This window comes from Natrix helvetica, assembly GCF_964273705.1.
Source record: "Natrix helvetica genome assembly, chromosome: 6".
In the NCBI taxonomy this organism is placed as follows: domain Eukaryota; kingdom Metazoa; phylum Chordata; class Lepidosauria; order Squamata; family Natricidae; genus Natrix; species Natrix helvetica.
In genome coordinates, this window is record NC_138553.1 from 35,397,704 (window position 1) to 35,416,850 (window position 19,147).

At 39.6% G+C, this 19,147-nt stretch overlaps 1 protein-coding gene across 11 annotated transcripts in view; it reads left to right on the forward strand.

Annotated features, from left to right (window-relative positions):
• ANKS1B (ankyrin repeat and sterile alpha motif domain containing 1B) overlaps positions 1–19,147 on the forward strand; it is a 300,024-nt gene that overhangs the window by 127,141 nt on the left and 153,736 nt on the right. For 10 of the 11 annotated variants that reach the window (XM_081958819.1, XM_081958822.1, XM_081958824.1 and 7 more), the window contains exon 15: positions 7,902–8,008. In XM_081958819.1, coding sequence (XP_081814945.1) covers positions 7,902–8,008 — 107 coding nt within the window. Of the gene's footprint in view, positions 1–7,608; positions 8,009–19,147 lie in introns of those variants that run through there. The other variant, XM_081958821.1, reaches the window with a different exon arrangement.

Sequence of the window (19,147 nt, forward strand, 5' to 3'; positions counted from 1 at the left end):
TGAGGACTTTAACTCAGTTTTGCTGGCTGGAGAATTCTGGGAGTTGAAGTCCACAAGTCTTAAAGTTGCCAAGTTTGCAGACCTTTGCTCCATGCACTTGGGGATCCCCAAATGGTGAGATTTATTTACTTATTTACTTATTTACTTACTTATTTATTTATTATTTGTTTGTTTATTTATCTATCTACCTATCTCTTGAAGCCCCTCCCTGCTTTTATTCCCAGGGGGCTGTAGGGAGGCTTGTTAGCTTCCCCCCCCCCCCCGGCTCTATTTTGGGCCTTGCAGGCATCCCCAAAGTCTGCTGGGAGCCAAAATGGGGCTGGTGAGGATCCTGGAAGGGGCGGGAGAAGGGAAGGTTGCGAGCCCGGAGGGGATGGTGTTGGGGGGGGGGGTGCAGCAATTTCCATGGGGTGGGCTAGAGAGACTTACCTGTAGGCAGGAGAAAGAGGCAGCTCAGTTGGGGCGCAGGGCAGGCACCACGTGGCAGCTTAGGCAGGGAAGCCACCCGGGAGGTGAGGAGTGACTGGGTGGGGTGGGGGCGGCATTTACACTTAAAAGGGTCTGCGCATGCGCACAACAGTAAAAAAGGAAAAATTATATTTTTCCATGAAAATTGTTCTGCGCATGTGCAGAACAGAAAACCAAGATGGCGCCGTACCGGTATGGTCACGTGTCTACTGGAGTTACTACCTATTCGCCCGTACAGGACCGAATAGGTAGGAACCCATCTCTGCTTCCAAGGTGGATAAAATGAGGATCCAGATTGTTGCAGGCAATATGATGACTCGGTAAACTGCTTAGAGAGGGCTGTAAAAGCAGTATATAAGTCTAAGTGCTATTGCTATTATTATATAAAACATGCTATATGAAAACATGCTGTATTGTATATGACTAATTCTGAAAAAAGATGTTCCTGAAAAAGACAGCTTAATTTTTTCTTTATCCATCATACTTTTCTTGTTCTGCATCATGTGTTTTGTTGTTTTACAGCAATTATTGGAATGGGCTAGTCACTTTAAAAAATACCCTTATTAATGTTGGAATTACTAAATGGATATGGAGAGTCACTGAATCAGTTCTCATGGTCCTATGGATCATATTAGCCTGCTATATAGTATATCCTTCACCAAATATTATCTTATAGATTACACATCAAAAATATAGATTTCTAATTGGTCTAATCAATTTAAGTTGACCTTCAACAGTTGGAAAACTGCTAGGCAACTTTGGCACAATTTTGCAAACCAGTATATTGCACATTATAGATCCTGTAGGGAAAAAAAAGGATACAATGGTTCAGTGACTGTTGTGACCCAGCAGGATCCTTTGCAGCTGCTGAGCTACTCAGATAGCGACAAACCCTGGGAGTCGACTATGGAGGACCCTGGGCAGGGTTCAAATGCAGAGCAGGGACCAGAGAGGCTGGTTGGCCACCAGGAGGTGCCTGAGGCATGGAGCAGTGGGGAGGATCAGAGGGAGTTTGTCTCTGACGCCCGGCAGAGAAGGGCGGAGAAATGAAGGCAACAGCTGCTCCGGAAACAAGTTCATAAAAGATAATGAAGCTCAGGTGGTTGGGGCGTGGCCCCTCTCAAGAGCGTATATAAGACGGGACGTTGGGGAGGAAGGTTTTGCAGGAATCAACTGCTCATAACCGTATTGAGGATCTGTCTGGTCTGGTCTGTTTGATTTGGGTTGCTGCCAACTATTCTTGTATGTAATTCTTGCCTGGGCTTATAGCCAACAGAGTTGGAATCTTTGTGATTAAAAAGTGCCAAACAGCCAACCACAGGGGTGTTCAAACTTGAAAGCTTTAAGACTTGTGGATTTCTCTTGTGGAGAATTCCTCCTCTCGCTCTTCATCTTGATGGGCAGGGGGAGGGAGCTGCAACTGGTTCTAAACAGCACTGTAGATTTGTGGAACCTCTTCTACAGAAGAGATTAGAACTGGCAGGAACCCACCCCTGGTTAGGATACAGATTGACTGTATTGCAGCTTAGATTCTGACCATGGTTTCTACTGTCTATACCAGTGACGGCGAACCTATGGCACGCGTGCCACAGGTGGCACACGGAGCCATTTATCAGGGCACGTGAGGTGCTGCCCTATCAGCTGGCCAGCACGCATGTGCGGGCTGGCCAGCTGAGTTCACCCTTTTTTAAAGCCATTTTTCACCCTCCCCAGGCTCCAGAGCCTTTATAGGAGTTTGGGGAGGGTGAAAAGAACCTTCACCCCCTGGAGGCCCTCCGGAGGCTTCATGACCTTCCCTGAAACCCCCGGAGTGCAAAAAACCAGCCCTACGGGCAAACCGGAAGTTCAGGAACAGACTTCCGATTTGCTCGGAGGGTTGTTTTGACTGCTCTGGAGGCTTCAGGGAAACTTCCTGAAGGTCCCTGAAGCCTTTGGAGCGCTCAAACCACTTGGTGACGGGATTAACAATGTAATGCCATCCTGTTTCCACCTTCAGGTCTTCAATTAGTCAGATGTTTCATGTACAACCAGGATTTCTGTCTTACTTTAAAAAGTTGATCTATTTGCCATCAATAGTCCACAATATGTTTGTAATTCTTTTAGTTGTTTCAGTTGCTCTTGTAAAACCAAATGAACAAGATGAACAGCCTAGAATTTATGATTTACTTCTGATATGGAAGAAAAGATACGGAGTCTAGAAGGTTGTCTGCTGAGCGGAAGAATCCTGGGAATTGTATGTTGTAATCCAATTCTGCTAAGAGCAGCACCACAATAGTCTTTTGGGTAACTGATATTGCACTCTTTAGTGTTGCTTTAAAATGCCATTAGTCTGCTCTGTTTAAGCAGCTGACTGAGAATAAACACGTTCATTCCTAACAACTGGAACAAGTTTCATCAAAACCAAGCATTGAATTGGGCCTCTCTCTCCAGAATTAGATTTGGCAGGTTGTGTAATGTGAAAACATGATGAGAGGAAATAACTCATTTTAATAGTTTAATTGCCATCTGGTTGATGCTATGACTAGCAGATTGTTTGAAATATAGTTAGAGGGTATATCATCTTCGAGAGATTAGAGGAAGTTGATAAAATCATCAATAACCCTGATGACTTGTCTGCTGGATCTTTAGCTTCCACCAATGTGGCTGCAGCAACCATAGCTGAATTGCCACCAAGGTCTTCTGACTTTAGTGCAGGTAAGTCCTGTTACTTGTTCCCAAAAGATTAAATTATGACCAATACTGTTGTCAACTAAACTCTCCAGCTTTTTAGTCATGTAGTAATAACACCAAGCTGCATAAAAGCTTGAGGTGTATGTAGATTTTCTGTATTCATTTATTCATTCAGGATCTTGTCAATTAGGTGTACCTAAAATTGGTTCCTTAATGTGGACTGACTTCATGTCAGAGCTTGATTTACCAGTCTAAACTCACTAATAGGTTTGTCAGAGGCCTCAGTCCTTTCCATAGGTGTCCCATGCATCTCTTGGCAATATCAACTTTCAGAGGGACTTCAAATACTGAGCACAATTTTCTTGTGACTCCAGCAGAGTTTGGAAGTGTAGCTATTGTAAGTTATTACTTTATTCATCTAGAGCAGGGGTGTCCAAACTTGGGAACTTTAAGACTTGTGGACTTCAACTCCCAGAATTCCCCAGCCAGCCATGCTGATCTAGAGACTTGAGCATGATCACCTAGAAATTCTTAATCACATAGTTAAATAAATAATATGTTTTATGTTTGGAGTGATATGAAACTCTCTGGATTCCCATAATATTTTTAAAACGGACAAACTGTCATTTCCAGCACAGTGGAAGGAGGCAGATGAAGATTTGGGTACAAACAGATTTACATGAGTTTGTATCATTGTGCTCTTAATTACATAGTATGATTGTAGGCTGGTTTTTTGTGCTAGTCTCTCCATCCTGCCTTTTGCTCTGGCTGGAACAGAGTTGAATAAACAGAGTAGTTGTAAATCAAGACTATCTACTATTGTTCTTGGTGTGAAACAGTAAATCAGCTTTTAGCCTCTCATCATGAGTTCTAAGGAGTCAGACAGTAGCAATGTACAAGTGTCAGGGTTCCTACAAGAAATCCATATATAGTGCTAGGGTTCAAGAATTCCTGCGCAGGGATTAAGGAATTCACATTAGCATAAGGTACACAGCTTCAAGATAAGGCTGTCACTGAATTTTTCTAGTAAGAAATTTGACAGCTGAGCTGAGACAGTCTTAAGCACATGCCGGCTTTCTCCTGTCTGGTGCAGTTAAATCTAAACAGCCTTGATTTTCTAGAATCTGTGTCTGTGAAGCTTCTGAACTGCTTACTATATCTAATGGTTCTCCACCAGATACTGCTTGCATTCTCGGGGACTTCAGGATCACATGTCTAGTTTCAAGTTGTAGTTTCTGTATCAGTGTCAGAAATGTCTTATTCAGAAGCTTGGTTTCATGATTACTGGGTTTTTTCCTCTCCTGCCACATTATAGACATTCATCCTGTATACATTGGGGGAGGGGAGAACAAAGAAAAACTCTGGTGTTAGTATCCCTTGAACTGGAATATACTGTTTCACATGTTTATAATATTGAACAAACCTAGAAGTTATAATCACATTTATCTGGGAGTAAAGACTATTGAATTCTAGTTTCTCTTCTTTTGTTTTTTCTTTGTGTAGACTCATCTACATTGCATGTTATTTCTGTCCTTCCTCTTCCCTACTCAATGCAGCTACTCCTTCCATCCATTTTTTTCTTTTTCTTTACTGTTGTTGTAGTAGTAATAATATGGATATATGTATTTGTGTGTGAGAAAAAATGGTTTGCGGTATATAGACAGATTGGGACACAAATGTCTTACAAATGAGACATCTTACTTCAAAGACATTTTACTTTAATCATTATTACTTCATTTAATATTAAATTATCCCAAGTCTTTCCTGCCTAGAATTTGGCATCTAACCAGTGTCTACCCACAGAGCGGCCATGGAGTGGGGGGCAAGGTGCATCACACTAATATCAGAACTGTGCTGCAAACCCCACTTCTTTTCCATGGTGTCAGGATATCACATTGGTGCTGAAACATGATTGAATTTGCTGTGTAACATTGCAATTTTTATTTCATCATTATGACAAAAGTAATACATTTCTATGAATGCTGTTGACCACACACAGAAGCTCATATACAAGTATATTGTTTTTTTAGGAAGTGGGATGTCTAGGATTGGTTTTACCTGAAGTTGGCAGCTCTCCCTTGACAATGTTGGGAGCTAGACATTACAAAGAATAATCCATTGTTTTGTTTTGTTTTAATTCCAAGCTTCCTCTTTTTTGGAAGATTGTCTTAAAATAAGGATTATTTTCCAGTCAGGTAAATACAATATGTAACTGTTTAAATTGTTTCTGTCAATCATGTTTTAAATATCATTGAAATACTATATAGAAATAGTATATGAAATAATCCTATGTAGTTTAACAAATCATCATTTCAAATATTTTTCTCCTCTGTTGTCAATTTGGAAATGCCAGAATATATTTCTCTATTGTATATCCTTCCATCAAACCAATAGAATCCACCATTCTTTGGTGTGGTTTTGGTTGTGTCTGTCATTCACAAGTTCAACAACTGTGCACTGATAGTATGTTACATGAAATGTTGGGGAGGGGGCTCTGTATTCTCCCTGAAGAACACTAAAATGCCTTAATTAGTTGTTGTTTTTTTAATGTGCATCTTGTGGAGTTGGGTTACCCGATTCCTCAGATTTATTGATTAATCATAATTGTTATTTTTATTTCTTTTGATTGAAATATTAATTTGTTTTGCCAGTGAAGGGATATGAATTTGCATCCAATTTAGGCAGTTTACAACTTGTAATTCCCTTTATATATCATTTAAGAAAAAAAGATTATTTTGTATTTTAGTCATGTGGGTTGATGCCCAAGCATAGAAGAAGAATAAAAAAGAACTGTAATCTGAAGATTATCAAAATACTAACTTCCTTTATGAACTCCTTTTTAAAATGTGTTAATTGCAAGTTGGTAGATTGAATGCAAATTGAATGTAGATATTATGAGATACATTAAATTTAACTTTGATGATGAGAATTTAATAAAACCTGCAGTCTTGTGCAGAATTAATCCTTTCAGTATCAGTGATATTATATGTATTTAGCTGTTCGTAGGACCAGATTATTACTGGAAAGTAATTTTTACTTAATTTACTAAACTTGTTCGAATAAATACACCCATGTTTGACTAAATTTTACCTTTCACTTTGATTCCCTAAGATCTTTCCATAAAGAGTCTTTCTTTCATTTTAGTGAATTGACATTAATAAGTATACGAAAGACAGATAGACAGACAGCCCTAGTCAATTATTAATCTGAAATCTTCTATTAGCATTTGGCCATTCAATAATGCTTCAATGAGACATCAATAGATTCAATAACAGCAAGGTTGCAAGATTTGAATATGATATACAGAAGTAGCCAAGAGCCTTTCTTTCATTCTTAGTAGCATTTCTTGTATTTCTAATTTTTACATATGTAACTGGTATACAGATTTTGGTTGTGGGATTGTGTGCACCGATTTGCAGTGTGTGTCTGCCATGTAATAGGCTTGAACTGATTCAAACTACTCTGAACAAAGAAAAGCATGTTTATCTACTAATGGATGGATCTTTTGTTATGAAAAATAATTTCTCTTATATATATATATTTAGGGTGACATTTGAAATACCCTTCTATACTTTCCTTTCTGGATTGCCAAACATGTAAATTTAGAAATGTTAGATGTTATTTTTTAAAATTATAATATTCCCATGGCATCCTTTCAGTCATGTTCAATTCCTGTTTTAAGAACAATGTGTGTGTCTTTGTGTGTGTGCATGTGTGTGTATGTGCATCTCTCTTTCTCCAAAACATGAATGGCTGAATTTTAGCAGATGGTATTTTATTTTCTGGTTGTGCACTATAGTTGAAAAATCAGAGAGATGAAGAAATACTTATTTGAAATGTTAAAGATATTCTACAATTTAGATTATTTCCAATTTTTAGAAAAAAAATGTAACGAGTTTTTCATAATTGGATGAACGATTAATAATAGGAACAACGGTTTAGGATATATTGTGAGCAGAACAAACCTCAGTGCAGCTTAAAAAAAAAAAAAAGCAAATAGCAAACTGTGACACAGACCCCAGTTCATGCTTTGCAATGCCTGATCTCCTTTGATACATGAACAATTTACAACAAGCAAATCTCTCTAATGCATAACAGACAAAGGTTCTATTCAGATTTTAGCATGTTAGCTTTCCTTTGATGACCCGCTATTTTCTGCATTTGTTTTGACTGCTCCCATCATTCAGGGTTGATGCTTGGATGGGTGTGTAGGTGGAAACCGCAGCAGCAGCAAGCTTAAAGCTTGCAGACAAAAAATGTTCTTGCCTTTTCTGATAGCTATTATTGAAAATGTGAGGTAGAGCCTAGGCTGGGTAATAAAGGCAGGCAAGCAAGGGGGAGCAAGGAGCATAGAGCTGCATACTGATGAGTGTGGGAGCACGTCATGAAAGATTCCTTGCTGCTAGCAGATCGTTGCTCATTGTGGAGTATTTCAACAATCACATATAACGGAAAACAGCTTAGCTGACAGCTTGATATGTTTCCCCCCCACTGTATGACGTACCGGTCTGTAGTACAGATTAATGCAGATGAAATGTTCAGTTAGGAGCAGTTCCTACTCTATAGCGTGCCCCGGAAACTATGTGCTACTTCTGACTTTTGAATTTACTGGAAGCATTAATTGGACAAGCTGGCGGGTTCCTTTGATACCAATTTTGCCCGGAACACAATGTGGCAATGCCACCTCTCAGCCCAGGACCATCGCTATTATCCTGTGGATGGATATTCATTGCTTAAACGCCTCCCTTCTCAAACTCTTTCAGCACCCAGATGCCCTGTCCAGACTGTGGGACAATGGTTGGAAAATATTGGGCTACCTCAGTATGAAAACCACTTGCTGGCCAATGGATTTGACAATGTACAGTTTATGGTAAGTGCTCTTTTCTCTGTTTATAGCTTATGGTGGTAAGTGACTCTTTGCTTCTCAAGAGTCTGTACAGAATTGAGTCTGTTTTATGATCTGCAGTGTTTAAAATATACAATTTACAAAATTCTATCTGTTATCTGTATGAGCAAAGGACATTCTCTTTGCTTCATACAATAGGTAATATCCAAGCATTTTTACATGAAAATGAAGGAATAGTTCTTCTTGTCTATTCTCTGGCAAAAATAATAATCCTTACAGTGATGACAGCAAATATCACTGTAGGAAACAGATCAAATATTATTACAAAGGTTTGCTATTTATTAAGATTAAATGGTTTTTTTTTCATAATTCCAGCTTAAATTCTGCATGTTCTAACAAAGAAGTGCTGAATTTTGAGCTTTCAAATTAGCAATTTTCCCAATGTTTGGAAATAAATGGCTGTTTCTTTAAATATTAACCTAAAACTATTTTACTGTTAAAGAGTTAACAGACATGAACATGACCGGTGTCTTTCACATGTAATATATATATTTCAAACCCATGAGAGCTTCCTATAAACATAAATATCAGCAAAAGATAACATTGGTTATCTAAAAATACAGTTCCAAAATATTAATCTAAAACTATAAATAAAAATACTTAAATTTTTAAACAAATATTGCAAGATAGTTTTTTACAATTGTGCGTGCATGTGTGTGTGTGTGTGTGTGAATCCAATACAGATGTAATAGTACCACATCTGTTGCTTAGAATCAGAATAGATTGCACTGTCTTCCAATTTTTCTGCAGTATTGTTATTATGCATACATAGAAAGCTTAGGTATATTATATGACATCGAATTGTGCAGTTATATGTGTAGAAGGTTTCAAAATATTATCTTTTTAAAATGGTTAAATGGGACTTTTTTATTACATTACTGTTTCTGCTTTGTTGACTAATTTTTTTTAACATTTAAAGCAGATTAACCCTATTCAAATCTTATGGTAGCACTACCTGGATTAGGGTACTGTACCTTTTATTCAAGCTTCCATAGCCATGAAAATTGAAATCAGTTAATATATATTGAAATAAGCATCACAGTGGAGCAATCAAAGTTCCAGTGGGATGTAGTTCTTAAGTAGACAAGTATCCATGTGGTAAAATTACTAATATGTACTCGAGGAGACATAAAATACAGTTTATAAGAGAATATAAACACTATTGTTAATCTAGAATAGTGATTGATTAGACTCCATGGAAAGTCATGAATGGGCTGAGAGTGAGAGTCTTTGTCTTTCAGTATCTGTAGAGATTGCCCATTTATGTAAGATATTTTATAAAGAAGCATTAGATGTCGAAAGTTATTCAGGATGTATATGTGCATAAGTTGTTTTCAAACCTTTGTTTTATAACCAGGTTCATGATGAATAGCACATTTATGATTTATTAGAAGAGATACAGGTGGAATATTATATTATTAATAAATTGAAAATGACAACTGTCTAAACTGAAGTTAAATGTATATTTTAGCAGTTATACTTTTTTTCGGAAGACAAAGCAATATCCTTCACTGCCTATCAACTGATGTTAAATTATTTATACCTTTTTTAGTTATAAACAGTTAATTCCTTTATGTTGACATACTGAAAAATGTAAGATCAAATCTTAAGGAATTTTACACATGTATGGACACATACACCAAAGAAGAGCTATATAAGTAACAAAGATCACTTTGACCACAGTAAATGTAGTTTTTTGGCATTAACTTCCATTCACAAAATTTTGTGCATTATAGTTTTATACATGAAAATCAGGTCTATGTTAAATGTGATTTAGTGCCAAGTAAGCTTGTATAAGATTCTGTGTCCACCAACCCCATTGAATATGAGACTTAATTCTGAATAGACGTCACTGAAACTGCACTATTCATTGATTTATTCAGACTGTTCTCATCAATGGGATATTAAACCAGTTACCGTATTTATTGATATGACCATTCTAATGTTATACCAAGACAAGCAATATCATTTTAATATTTATGTTATTTTTAAATATGGATTTCAGCTGTTGTTTTCTTAGAAATACATTCTGTGCTTATTTGTTTTCCTGTTACCTAAGCAACACAACCTCATGTCTGTTTAAAATTAGTCTTACTGTATTGTTTTGCTAGAACTACCCTTGCTTCAGGAGGAAGCTCCGCTAGAAGAGGAGACCTCTGACAGAGTATCCAGTCTTGCCCTCCCCACCACCACTCTTCTGTCACACTTTGCAATCACTGGGGATTGTCTGCTTCTTTGGGTTGGGTGGATAAAACTATATTAGATGGGTGGTGTCCAGGCCCTGAGTAATATATATGGTTTTAGAGGTAATAACCAGAAACTCATGACTTACATGCGAAACATATAGTTAGCCAGTGTAGTTTCTGCAGCAAGGTTATCATATGGCAGAAGGAACACTCCCGGATCTTTTAAAATAAAATTTTAGTATACAGTAGGAGAAAGGACACAGATGGTAGCAACAATTTTAACAACATAATATTTAATGTCCTATTTATATGAATACCAAGACATATTCTGGCAATAAAAATACCTCATAATTTCATAAAGAATAAGTGAATTGGCATGATTTTTTTCATTGTTAAAATCTATTATACTGTAGCTTTTATAGATACTCAAACAAAGTAGTATAAGATACCTGCCTAGAACAATATTTGAACTCAGAAAGTGTCAGAGTTACATATATGGATAACAACATTGCATCAAGACCTAGACAGTGCTTAACAGAACAATATTCTCTATTTAGTCTACCCTAAACAAGTCCATTTAATTTTGGGGGCCCACTTGTAGGTAGACATACAATGAATTTTACCTTGGCTTGGAAGCATTTGCATTGTGGTCTGGAAAGCCTTATGGCTAATACTTTGCTATGATTGAGATCACTTTCTGATCCTAATGAGTGTGATCCATGACCGCCACAGGACATGTATACCAATTAGAATGATCTGCCCCAGATGTCTCATGATTCCTGATGGATTCCTGATGTTCTTTGGAATGGTTCCTTTGATTGCTGCTGTCAGATCCCCTATGTGGCTCTCTCTGTATGCCAATCCTGGATGGGTTATTGATTTATTGAAGAGCCTCAGGAGATGAAGTGGCAGAAACAATGTCTAGAAAGCAATGAAGACTACAAGTGCACGCACATTTCAGGTTATCACTATGGTATAAAGAAGCACAATCACTTCTGTATTATTGTGTAGCCAATCTGCCAATACCGTCAGCTTTCTTTAGAAGTTTCAATTATTTTGGGGAAAGGAGGCATCAAACAGAACTCTTAGCTGGTTATCAAACTCTTGATTCATGAGTAGTATTCAGGTATGAGTGGTATTCATAACTAGGATAACATTTTACCATGTTACCTAGAATTGTTTTGGCCTGTGGATTGTCTGGTATTTCTTCAGTTACTTATAACTTGGATCCGTGCTCTCTGTGCTTCTTCAAGGTATCGGATTGCATGATAATTTGGCTCCAGATTTATTTTAATGCTTCAGTTTGGAATAGGGTGATACCTACAGATTTGAAAGGAATTGTATGATCCCTTCTCAATAAGCCATCCCTAGACCCTGACAGTCTTACATACAGTATTTTCTTTAACCCTTCCTTCTGGGGAGAAGATTCATAAAACTGTGGTTTCGGGGCAATTATGGAATAAGATAGAGTAAGTAGTTTATCTGGACCTTTAGTTAGCATTCAATCAAGGCATGTGTTATTTGTTCTTGTAGGTATTACAGGATTGAATGGAAGTTTGTAGTAGTACCACTTATTTTATTTAATAATTTTTCCTGATAGAAATTAAGTTGGACCTTACTGTCCTGAACTTGTGGAAATTTCTAGAAATTAGGTTGGACCTTACTGTCCTGAACTTGTGGAAATTTCTAGAAATTAGGTTGGACCTTACTGTCCTGAACTTGTGGAAATTTCTAGAAATTAGGTTGGACCTTACTGTCCTGAACTTGTGGAAATTTCTGAAAACTGTTCAGAGAATCTATGGTGAACATAAGGTCAGACAAATATTGAATATAGGATATTTATGGCTTTGCATATATCACTCTGGGGATGTTCAAGCATCTAATGCAATGGCTCCATTATTGCTATAGTAGTCTAAGAGTAGATTAGACTTATAATATGCCACGTGTCTTTTTATTGTCTTTTTAAAAAGGAGCTAGATTCAGGAACAATGAGCCAAAGTTATCATTGGCTCATTATTCTGAAAGTTATTTCAGAAAGGGAAGATATATTCTTAGTTTGCTCGGAATAGACCATCAAGAGGATAAAAAATTGGCACACAAACATATTGTTTAATCCAATTTTTCTTCCTTCCTTGTGTTCAGAATTGCATTCTCCCCAAAAGGATTAGCTTTTCGTTTGTATTGCAAAAGATCATTATGAGAATGGACTAAGTTCAAAAACAATACTGTATACTGTATATAAATCTAATCCTAGTACAAAGAATAGGAGCAGAAGCCCATGGCTTGAGCGGTCCAAAAGTTTCCATATCCATATTCCTGTATTGGACAAACAGAAAACGTACTGTGATACCATTAAGAAGCATGAAGAAAAACATACATGATCATTTCTAGTGCCAAGGGCAATTTTTTAGGGAGATGAAAGTCATTCTGCCCCAAAATTACAAACTAGGAAATGCATCACGGAGACTTTCCCTGCTTTCTTTTCCATTTTCATTCTTTTTCATAGACAAAGCTACACTCAAGGTTGATAGTTGAACACATTGTCCCAATGCACACATTTTTGTTTGCAAAAAGATAGTTTCCTTTCAGTTGAACTCAAGTATTGGTGGCTATTTAATTTTTAATTTAATTTAATTTAATTTAATTTAATGCTTCTAGACCGCCCCCTCTCCCGAAAGGGACTCGGGGCGGTGTACAGTTCATACAAAATATAACAAGATACAATAAAATTAAATATGTACAGTTGACAGTTGACATGGAGGAGGTTAAAATGCCGTTAAAAGAACTGTACAAAGCAGATATAAAATAAATTCAAACCCCTAAAAACAAATACAGTAAATTAAAAAACCCCTAAAATAACCAGATATAGTACGTTTGCCAGGAGGGACAGTTGAATTATGCCAGGCCTGCTAATCGGAACAGGTGAGTCTTCAGTTTTTGCCGGAAGGAGCGGAGGTCAGAAGTGGTTCTAATGTCGGGGGGGAGGTCATTCCAGAGGGTTGGGCCCATCACAGAGAAGGCCCTACTCCTCGGTGTCGCCCGCCGGCATTGTCCAGTGGATGGCACCAGGAGAAGTCCCTCCCTGTGTGAGCGTATTGGCCGCAGGGATGTATGTGGGAGGATGCGATCCCGCAAGTAACTAGGTCCCGTGCCATGGAGCGCTTTAAAGATGGTAATCAGCACCTTGAAACGCACCCGGAAAACCACAGGTAGCCAATGCAGCTCGCGCAGGAGAGGTGTTACGTGGGAGTACCTCGTACTCCCCATCACAGCCCGCGCGGCTGCATTCTGAACTAACTGCAGTCTCCGGGCGCGTCCCAAGGGCAGCCCCATGTAGAGAGCGTTGCAGTAATCCAGGCGGGATGTCACCAGCGCATGAGTGACCGTGCGTAGGGCATCCCAGTCCAGTAGGGGGCGCAATTGGCGCACCAGGCGAACCTGGTGGAACGCCCCCCTTGCCACGGCCGCCACATGGTCATCCATTGACAGCCGGGCATCAAGGAGGATGCCCAAATTGCGCGCCCGTTCCACAGGGGGCAATTGCTCGCCCCCTATGGCCAGCGATGGAATCAGCTGGCTGAACCGAGGTGCCGGTAGCCACAGCCACTCAGTCTTGGAGGGGTTGAGTTTAAGTCTGTTGTCCCCCATCCAGACCCCGACGGCCTCCAAACACCGGGACATCACTTCGACAGCCTCGTTGGGGTGGTTTGGAGTTGAAATATACAGCTGAGTATCATCAGTGTAGAGGTGATACTCAACCCCAAAACCACGGATGATCTCACCCAGCGGCTTCACATATGTGTTGAACAGGAGAGGCGAGAGGACCGACCCCTGTGGCACCCCACAAGTGAGTGGCCTCGGGGTCGACCTCTGTCCCCCTGTCAACACACATTGCCTCCGGTCGGAGAGGTAGGAGCCGAACCACCGCAAAACGGTACCTCCGACTCCCATCCCCTCCAACCGGCGCAATAGGATACCATGGTCGATGGTATCAAAAGCCGCCGAGAGGTCTAATAGGACCAGGATAGAGGAACAACCTCTATCTCTGGCCCTCCAGAGATCATCAACCAACGCGACCAAGGCTGTCTCTGTGCTGTGCCCAGGTCGGAAGCCGGACTGGCATGAGTCTAGATACTCGGATTCGTCAAGGTGTCGTGGAAACTGCTGGGCCACCACATTCTCAACAACCTTCGCTAGAAACGGAAGGTTGGAGACTGGACGATAGTTAGCTAGCTCCATTGGGTCGAGTGAGGGCCTCTTAAGTAAGGGCCTCACCACCGCCTCTTTCAAGGCGGTTGGTAAGGATCCCTCACCCAATGAGGCATTCACCAGGCCCAGAAGCCAGCCTCGTGTCACCTCCCAAGATGCCAGTACCAACCAGGAGGGACACGGGTCCATTAAACATGTGGTGGGTCGCAGCCGTCCACGCAACCTATCTAAATCCTTGGGGGCAACAGAATCAAACTCCTCCCAGGATGGTCTCACAAGACTCGCTGTTGGCGGCTCGTCTGGTCCACTGAGTGGGGCCCATCCGCTCCGGATCTGAGCGACTTTGTCCTGCAGATATTCCCCCAAATTCCTCTGCTCTGCCCTGTAAGGGTGCCCCCTGCGTCCTCTGTGACAAGAGGGAGCGGGTCACCCTAAACAGGGCAGCAGGGCGGTTATCCGCGGACGCAATAAGGGTGGCGCAATATCTACGTTTGGCAGCCCTTAATGCCACCAGGTAGGTCCGCAAGTAGGATCTTACCTGTGTTCGATCAGATTCTGAGCGTGAGGACCTCCACCTGCTCTCTAGACGTCTCCTGTGGCGCTTCATCACCCTCAGCTCCTCGGTATACCAAGGAGCCCGGGTGGGTCGCTGCCGCAGGAGCGGTCGCAAAGGCGCAACCCGGTCCAAGGCCCCAGCCGCCGCCCTATTCCAGGCGGCCGCTAGGTCCTCCGACCGAGCGCGGGTCAGGGCTACAGGTAATGGCCCAAGCTCCGTCTGGAACCTATCCGGCTCCATCAGGCGCTTGGGGCGGTACCAGCGTGGACCGTCTGGTCCCGCCTCCTCGCGGTGGGGGGTAGCGCCAGGGAAGTCAAGCCGGAGACATGAGTGATCTGACCATGACAGGGGTGTAACAGTAAAATCCCCTCTACCCAGATCACTCGTCCACTGCTCAGATACAAAGACAAGGTCCAATGTGTGGCCTCCTTCGTGTGTGGGGCCCTGAATTAACTGGGTCAGGCCCATGGCTGTCATGGAAGCCATGAACTCCCGAGCTACCTCAGACGCTGCTCCCGTCGACGGCAGGTTGAAATCCCCCATGACCATAAGCCTGGGGATCTCAACCGCCGTCTCCGAGATCAGCTCGAGGAGCTCGGGCAGGGCTGCTGATGTATAGCGAGGAGCCAAGTATACAATCAGCAAACCCAACTGCCTCCGTGGGCCCCATTTCACACCAAGGGACTCACACCCGGATAGCTGAGGAACAGTGAACTCCCTCGGCTCTAGACCTTCCTGTATAACTACCGCCACCCCACCACCCTTACCCAGGGCCCGAGGCTGATGGAATGCACGGAAACCTGGTGGGCACATTTCCACGAGGGGTAAACCACCCTCGTGGCCCAACCAGGTTTCCGTTATCCCTGCAAGGTCTAGCTCCCCCTCAGAGATCAACTCATTAATGAGGGGGGCCTTGTTGGTTACGGACCTTGTGACAGAAAACAATATTCATATAGCATCTCAGTTAAGCAAAACACTGTATGGTTACAATGAAAACACTGAGATGTGGTTTTATCAATACATAATGAAGTATAAGTACTTCTTAAACAATTAAATCTTTATAATTGGAAAAGAAAACAATGATTCCACTTTGCAACTTGTGATTTCTGTCTATGGAGATTCTCAATCATTCAGGTCATGGTTACCTCAAATATCAAGTTTTGCAAAAAAAAAAAATTCAAAAGACTAGAAAAATTAAAATGGATAAGGTGAAGTCATAACCCTAGTAATTTTTATTTCTGTCATTTTTATAGCTCTTTTTAGCTCTTTAATTAAATTATATCGGGAACACCTTTATATAATGTGCACAATCAATAATACTCATCAACAAATTTGATTAATTTATAGAAATGTGAGAGACACAGATTTGGAGATTGGAATAAATTGAGAGCCTTTAATCCCGTAGGCAACCAATCATTTGATTCTTGGAAAAATCACAATTTTCATTCTAGTAACAGAAACTCATAGGCTTAGTATTTAAATTTAAAGGCTTGGTATTTAAATATAAAGGTATATTTGTATTTAAATACAGGGGTTCCTTTAATTTAACAGAATAACTATTAATTTTAATTATCTTACACGGATCAACTAATCCAGCTATCACGTCCAACAGCTAAGTTATTATACATTAGATTCTATAGATCATTAATTAATATAATGCTAATTTTATCTAATGGACCAGATTCTAACATTGCAAAAAATATCTTTCTCTCTTCTTTTCTGCATCTTTAGTATAAATATATTCTTCTCTGAAGGGACATGACCAGAATTTCAAACAGTATTTCAATTTTATAAATAGTAGAAAAAGCATACTGGACAAATTTCTTGTATGTACAGTATATTTCCACTGATTTTATGAAAACATGAGGGCACTCAAGCTACTATCTCTCTTTGTTAATTGAGAATTTAATAGCGGGTTTGCTCCATTTGCCTACTAATCCACCATCCTTTAAATAATCTCATTCAGAAAGGCCTATGTTGATAACTGAAAATTATTTCTTCTGATTCTTATCCCGCTGACCAAGGCCACATATGCCTAAATCTGTAGTTGAACTTCACTTTTTATTTATTTTTCCAGTTTTTTTAACAAGACATATTTCCTTTGAGCCATTCTGAAATAGTAGAATGACCTAAGAATGTTTTATGTGTCATTTTTACTGTTCTCACATTTTCAATAATACTTGTTATTATTGTGCATGCCACTTTTTGAAGGAAGCTTATATTAGGCATAAATAGTATAATTGTTTTCCAGCTTGGGATAATAGAGCAATTTGAAGAATTTTTAATTCAGTTAAGGCAGGATGAATATCTCTCCACTTTGTCTCTGATCCAAATCCTTCTTGAAGCTCCTCTTCAATTATGTAATTCAGAAGCTTTGCCACTCTACAAAGAGGTCGCTATGGTAACTGTGCCTTAAAGAGAGGATACAATTTAAACAGTTTTGTCACTTGACTATGTAAAATGCCTTTGAGAATAGTAGAGGAGCGTGGGCTTCAGTGATCAATATATCTGTCCTAAAACCAGTGGAAACACTGCAAAATAATGACCAGAAACCAGGGTGAGAATTTCCAAGGCAGGAGTCAGGCAAATAATATAAGAAATTGTTTGGGAGTGATGGTGAGAGCAAAATTTTGCTGTATTCAAAAGATGTACATACTAGGATTGCTGTGGTGCATTGTGGGGGGCGGGGGGGCAGAGGGCAGGGGACAGATTTAGAATTATGGTCTACCCTGGAAAACAATAGGATCATAATCGCCTAAAGGATGGCCAGAGGAGCATCCAGATGGGCATTGGGGAAAATTTCTTCTCTCCTGCTTTTCTTCACCTGTTACTAGGCTGCACCATTTCTTACTTTTCAGAGCAAACTGTGGTAGTCCTGTAGTATGTAATTGTAATACACATACTTGGGTATAACATGTTTGTTTCACTGTGTTGTAGTTAATTGTATTATTGTTGTACTGTGCTTAGGTATTACTACTCAGTCAGTGCCCATAACTGGATGCAATATTCCATGTGCAGTCTGATCAATGCATAATAGAGCATTAAGACTTATCTTCATCCTGATGCTATACATTTGTAAATATAGCCTGGGGCTTCTTTTTCTTTTACCTGCATCACACCATTGGTTCATGTTCAGTTTGTGATCTACTAAATTTTTCAACTGAGTGCTCAGGTCAGTGTGGTAGTGAAGTGTGTCTTTTTCCATATTTTGGTAAATACATCCCTAGAAAGTCTGATTTAATCGTCACATTTGCACTTGCTACTTCCTAAAGAGCCTCTGTTACATGCTGCAAATGGGCATGCTCCTGAAGGAAACTTGGAAATTTCAGCAGACTTCCATTAGATATCTATTGTCAGAAGCATGTGACTTCTGTTCTGTCATATCTTGGTACACTAGATATCATATATTTCCAGATTAAATTCAAAGTTCTTGCTTTAAATATAAATTCCTTAATTGCTTGAAGCTCTTTCTTGAAGAAGAAGCTTCCCCTGAATATTGCAATCATCTTAAGGATCTATCAATCTAAAAAGAAACTCAGTTGGAATTCACTAGGATAACAAGTTGACTAGAAATCAACAAGAGTAAAAACAACTAGAAGTATAGACTGATGTCTTGCTGCTTTGCTTTATGCAAAAAACTAGAAAATTTAAATCTTTTTTCTTCTAGAAATCTGTTTTTATGGATTTTAATTTGATTGTCTCATGTTTAAAGTTATGAATGTTAAATAGTTTATTGTTTTCTATGATTTACAATATTCTGTAATCTGTAGCATTTATTAGTGATGTGCCTTGATTTGTAGTGTAATCTGATATAAAATAGTTTACTGTAAAAACATTGGGTTCTAAGTATTTTTTATTAGATTTTGACAGCAGCTCATCTCAGGTGACTTTTGTACATTAAATAAATATTCCCTCCTCCCTTTTCCAACATGCTTCTTGTTTATTTGAAGGAAACACTAATTCCAGTTTTTTAAGTGATATGCTCACACACATATATTAAATATTCCCCATTTTTAATCTTCTTGTAAACAAATGTTTGCTTGTGAGGCTTATTCCTATCCATTTGTTTCAGTTTAGAATTAGCTACCTATGTCCAACTTATTCCCTATAACAATCTGACTCCCCAAACAAGCAGGACAAGTAGAAGATGAA